Source organism: Rana temporaria, chromosome 7 (genome assembly GCF_905171775.1).
Source record: "Rana temporaria chromosome 7, aRanTem1.1, whole genome shotgun sequence".
Taxonomy (NCBI): Eukaryota; Metazoa; Chordata; class Amphibia; order Anura; family Ranidae; genus Rana; species Rana temporaria.
Window position 1 is genome coordinate 2,610,942 of NC_053495.1, and position 6,296 is coordinate 2,617,237.

Genomic DNA, 6,296 nt, shown 5'->3' on the forward strand with positions numbered 1-6,296 from the left:
TAGTCACTCTGTCCACTAACCAATAAGTAAAAGAGGTGACAAATATATATATATACTTAATTTATATTCAAATTTTAAAGACTGTACTCAATTATAGAAAAAGGTATTCCCAAGGTTTTTTTTTACATTAAATCTTCGGAGACCTTTAATGAGACTTTCAGCTTTGTGTTTTTACAACACGGCAGTCCTGAGGGAACGCCAACCTTTTATATAAGAATAAATCATTCGCTGGTACAAATGTACAGATGTAAATCTGAGTGTAATGTGTCGGCACACTGTACGTGTTTTCCAATGATTAATTCCTCAGATCCATCATTTTTTTTACTGTGTTATAGTGATACATTAAAACAGAGAAACAAAAGGAATAATATGAAAAATGTGACAGAGATTTCCTCTTTCACTCTTGTGGGTCTATCAGACCATCCACTGACCATGAATGGACTTTTTGTGGTCTTCCTTCTCATCTATCTGATGACTCTTATCACAAACCTTCTTATTTTTTTCTTGGTCCTCACTGACTACAATCTGCACAACCCAATGTATTTTTTTCTTGCCAACTTGGCATTTCTGGACATGTCCTATTCATCAGTGACGGCACCAAGGATGCTCTTTGATTTGGTCACAAAAAGCCGATCAATATCCATTCCTGCCTGTCTAACCCAAGTCTTTTTCTACCTCTCTTTTACCTGCTCAGAACTTTTCTTGCTCTCGGCTATGTCCTACGACCGATACATTGCCATCTGCCACCCTCTACATTACAAGCAAATTATGTCTTGGAGGGTCTGTACTCATATGGCCTCTCTGATCTGGGTTGTAGGATGTTCTATCTCTTTGTTTCATACTTTATTTTTGCTCAGGTTGTCCTTCTGCAGAACATCTTCCATCCACAACTTCTTTTGTGACCTTCCACACTTATATCAAATTTCATGTAGTGACCCCTTCATAAACATGGTGGTCTTATTCCTAGAAAGTGCTATTCTTGGATTCGGAGTCTTTCTTATGACATTTCTTCCCTATGTCTATATTTTCAGTACCATCTTTAGAATCCGTAGCAAGACTGGAAAGAGGAAAGCCTTCTCCACCTGTACATCACATATTACGGTGGTCTCCATATTTTATGGCTCCATAATTTTTATTTACTTGGTCCCCACCTCCAGCGATATGATCAGTTTAAACAAACTGTTTACAGTCATATCTGCCCTCATTAACCCATTGCTGAATCCTCTGATCTACAGCCTGAGGAACAAAGATCTCATGGAGGCACTTATGAGGTCTTATTATCACTTAAAGTTAATCCGGGCATCATTCTGAAAACATCATTGTGAACTTTGAAATTTTTTGGTATTTCTGTGACATTTTTCATTGACTAAAAATCTCAGTAATGTCCTTTATGAAATGTAAACATGGCAGGTACTCATAGCTTTACTTACCCTCAGGGCCGGCACCAACATGAGGTGGTTTAGGCAGAATTAGGTAAAATGCCCCTTCACCTGTATAGACAAAATCCTTGTACCGACCCCCTACTTACTAGACATGTGCACAGAAAAAATTTCCGTGTTTTTTTTGTTCTGTTTCGTATCGTTCCGTAGGTTCGTTTCCGTTCGTTTTTTGTAAGACGTCCGTTTTCCTGTTCGTTTCCGTTCGTTTTTCGTACGACGAGATTTTTTCGTATTCCGATCGTTTCGTGTTTTCGTTACCATTTTATTTTCGTACATGCGGGATGGTTTGTTATTCTGTTTAATTCATGTTCGTTACTTGTTAGACAATAATTTTCGGGAATTTTCGTCAATGATTTGCATTCTGTGTTTTGGATTCCTTTTTCTGTTCGTGTTTTCGGTCGTGTGTTCGTGTGACATCTATGACAATTTGTTGTGGATGTCATATGAACATGCGACTGAAGATACGAACAGAAAAAGGATTTTCGTCATTTTGTACTTTCGTAAATATATTGCGGGATTCGCGGCACTTTCAACACGCGGCGCATCCATATTAACGATTGTTAAGCCCCATACACTTGGTCAGACTTTTTTAACAACAAACATAAAAACGATCGTTTTCCGTTCGTTCTCAGAAAATTTGTTCGTTTTTAAACTCCATCAGAAAACCATTTTTGGGTTCAAAAGTCTGGCCAACTGATCTCCCTTCAGATGAAAATCCACAGAAAAGTTTATTTGGCTTTACTGTACTACTCAGCACAAAAGAGAAGCTGCTTTACTAACTACACTCACTGCCCATTCAAAAAAACGAAAATGACATCTATAACAAAAGATTTGCATTCTGTATTTTGGGTCCTTTTTCTTTTGGTGTTTTCGGTCGTGTGTTCGTGTGACATCTGTGGCAAAAGATTTGCATTCTGTTGAATCCAAAATACGAACAGAAAAAAGGAATTCAAAATACAGGGTGCGGGTTTTTTGTTGTGGATGTCGTGTGAGCATACGACTGAAGGTGCGAACAGAGAAGGGATTCAAACAAGATACAGAATGCAAATCTTTTGTTGTAGATGTCGTGTGAACATACGGCTGAGGATACGAGCAGAGAGGGGATTCAAACAGGATACAGAATGCAAATCTTTTGTTGTGGATGTCGTGTGAACATACAGCTGAGGATACGAACAGAGAGGGGATTCAAACAGGATACAGAATGCAGATCTTTTGTTATAGATGTAATTTTCGTTCTTTTGCAGTTTTCGTTTTGTCGTATTTTCGTCAGATCGTTCGTTCGTATTTGCGGTTGTTCGTTATGCGGCTCATTCGTAATCCCGTCGTTTTCGTATTTTGATGCTTTAATTTTTTTGTATGTACACATTATTCTGCGGGTACGAAAATGAACATTTTCGTACGAAAATAACATTCGTACGAACGGGAATGCACATATCTACTACTTACCCTTGTATGACTGGGACCATTGTAACCAACAGACCAAAAGTAACAGTTTCAGTATGCTTTAATGCTTTAATTATCCTCCTTCTTACTTCTTTGAGCCGGCCTCTCAGCTGTCGGTTAATTGCCAGCTCCTATCTCTCCACAGTGACTCACCTGTTGATGATTTCCTGCTTGTCAGTCCTGCTTACTTAAGCCGTCCGGCCCAGATGATCTCTGCCTTCACCTGGTCAACGTCACAGAGACAGTTGCCTGCATTTCTGTTAAAGACTTGCTTGGTTGATGTTTCTTCTGGCTCCAGATCCTGCTTGCTGTTCCACTATGCTGATCCCTGGCTTCCTGACTTTCTGGCTTGTCTGACTATCCATTCCAGTTACCGAACTTTGGCTATGTTTTGACTATGTTTGTTCTATTTACTTTTATTATTAAACAAGTGTGATTTAACTGCACTTCTGTCTCGGTCTGATTCATGGTTTCTGACACTGTCAAGCCCCTTCTCCATCCTCAATAGAACCCAACAGGGCTGTCCCCTATCGCCTATACTGATCCAGAGAAAGGCAAAACAAACCCCTATGAAGCATGGTCTAAGTTGCTCCAGTGGGGGGAAAAAAGTCCTGACCCCCCGGATGCGATTGTATATTCCTTGGTTCAACAATCCACAAAAATATTAAATCAAATAATCTTACAAAAGGATAAAAGGGTATAGATGTGCACAATGTAAACATTTGTTTAGTTTAATTTTCGATTCATTCGTAAGTTAATCATTTTGTTTTCTCATATTTATTATGTTAGAATGATTTTTTGGGGGAATTTATTATTTATTTTATTTATTTCAAATTGATTTGAAATTTGAAATTATTCAAAATTCAAATTTACAAAGACAGCTATATTTGTTCTATTCTATTTTCTTCTCTTCTGTCTATTACATTCTACTGTTTTATTTTATTTTCGAATCAGTCCTTTTCTATTCTTTTATTTTCTATTTTGTTCTGTTCGATACTTGAGGTGATTGTAGCTTTATTAGTGCAATTTCGACAATAGGTACTGCTTGGACCTTGAAGAAGGGGACATACCCCGAAAGCTCGTCCATGAAAAATTATATGTTAGTGCAAATAAAAAAAAGTATCACGGACAGTACTTAATTTTCTCTGTTCTATTCGATACTAATATATTCTATTTTATTAGTTTTTTATTCTATTTTTTTTCTATTTTGTTTTTTTCTATTCTTTAATTTTCTATGTTATTCTTTTCCATTTTATGCTATCAAGCAGCTTAAGTAGTAATCATCATTTTTTTTTCTTTTTTTTACAGTTTCTTTTTGTTTTGTTTTTTGTTTTTTTTAAGTTTCAATCTGAATTTATTGAAACATACTTTGCCTTCAGAATAATTATACACAAATGGTAAAATGGTACTTATATACCTACACTGACAAAACAAACATAAAAGTAAAACAATAAACGGTGCATTTAAGGAGCACCTGAAAATAGTATACAATATGTACTGTAAACACTCCATGGACAGCATAACAAATGGACCAGTGCAAATTCATAGCTATACAGAAGAAGATATATGGCACCAATTGCAAGGTCTCGGGAGGCAGCATCCACACCCCCCATATACCAGTGGAAGTTATGATCAATAATATATTGGTCTTAAGTATTACGCTAGACATGTGCAATTCCTTTCATTCTGAATTCATTTTTTAAAAATTTTTGACAAATTCGTTAATTCAGAAATAACAAAATTAACGAAAACCCATTTAACCAATTTTTCCAATATTCTAAAATTCGTAAATTTGTAAATTCGAACATGCGAAATTGTGAAAATGCGAAAATTCTGAAATTCTAAATTCAAAAATCCGAAAACCAGAACATTCGAAAATCTGAAATAATAACTAACTAATACTAACTATTAAATGTGGCTGTTAGTGAACGTAAAGAATATGAATTTATCTGAAGTTACGAATTATCCGAAATAACGAATGCCGTATTGAAATGAATGGTATGTAACGCGTTCATAACAATAAATAACAATAGTAATAATAAAATATTTTTATTATTATTATTATTATTATTATTATTACTAATAATAATTCTTCCCAGTCCATTTAATTAGAATTTCAGGTTATATTTCTTATTTTCGGATTTTTAAATTTTCAAATTTACAAATTGATGAACCAATTGCGATTATAACGAATGACCTGATAAACTGAAAAAAAAATTATGAAACCAAAACAAATACATTTTTCGACAGTGCACATGTCTACATTAAGCTACTACTCCAAAGAGGATACTACTAGCAAAAGTAAAAAAAATTAAATACCTTACAGACAAAGAAAAAAAGATTATAATACAGGGAAAAAATAATAATAAACAGTAATAAAATGTTTTACAGCAAAGCAGCCAGGAGTCAACAAATATTCTAAGCTTCAAAGAAACTAGGGGCCAGATTCACAAAAGAGATACGACGGCGTATCTCTAGGAATCTCGTCGGGAAAAACAATGTTTTTTTCCCGACGAGATTCCCAGCCGTGTGTACGAGGCTTAAGGTACGTATTGGGTGGGGGCTGAGGGGGGAGCTGCACACAGAAATTGTTTGCCTCCATGCATAGAAGGCACCTTCAGCCTTTACAATAATTTTAAGCGTTATTTGACCACTCCGTAAGTTGAGGGTTCATACGTTCTGGTAAGAGGCTTTGTGAACTCGCATGTGACGGTGTGTACGGCTTATATTCACGTGTGTTTTCTTGGGCACATTTCAGGTGTCTACAGCCTTTCTTGAACTTTATGCTGGGACTTCTTCATGCTGGGACGGAAGCAAATTATAAAGTCCTAACACGCTGGTATCTTGTACCTTCCAGAGTGGCTAAATACACTCCCAATCATTCAGCCCTCTGGTTCAGGGGCTGTACAGGTACACACATGCATATATGGTGGACATGTCCTTTTGGGGGGAAAAACTTTGAATTAGCCTCGAAAATGTTCCAAAAGCCGCTAGCACCAGACCCTGCCATAGCTTTACTTAATCTGAAACCAGATCATCTAACATTCTCCCAATTTAAGCTTTTTGTTCAACTTTTAAGCAAACAATGGTGAAAGCATGGAAATCACCAATACTGGCATTGGCTGAAACTAAGAACAGAATGAATTCTGCAATGTCCCATGCTAAAATGTGAGCTATTGAATGTAACAATATTCCGAAATTCAAGAAAATGTGGAACCCATGGATAAAGACTTTACCCCCAAATTTTAATGATTCAGTCCTTCAGTCATAGTAACTGATTATTTAACAAAACCGTGTAACCACTGAACCACGCCCTGGTACCTTGACCGACCTTGCGAACTTACTCTCTCACTATCCTCCCCCCCCCTTTTCTCTTAACTTTTTTTTCTTTTTAACTACTCTCCTTCTGAGTGG

The 6,296-nt window shown here is 36.4% G+C and overlaps 1 protein-coding gene across 1 annotated transcript; it reads left to right on the forward strand.

Moving 5' to 3' along the window:
* Positions 1-267: 267 nt before the first annotated feature.
* On the forward strand, positions 268-1,519 carry LOC120946289 (olfactory receptor 1J2-like). The gene has a single exon (XM_040361119.1). The coding sequence runs from the start codon at positions 292-294 to the stop codon at positions 1,309-1,311; it is 1,020 nt and encodes a 339-aa protein (XP_040217053.1). The 5' UTR covers positions 268-291; the 3' UTR covers positions 1,312-1,519.
* The last annotated feature ends 4,777 nt before the right edge of the window (positions 1,520-6,296 follow it).

Coding starts and splice junctions, on each gene's coding strand:
- LOC120946289 (XM_040361119.1), top strand. CDS start 292: ATGATTAATTCCTCAGATCCATCATTTTTTTTACTGTGTTATAGTGAT.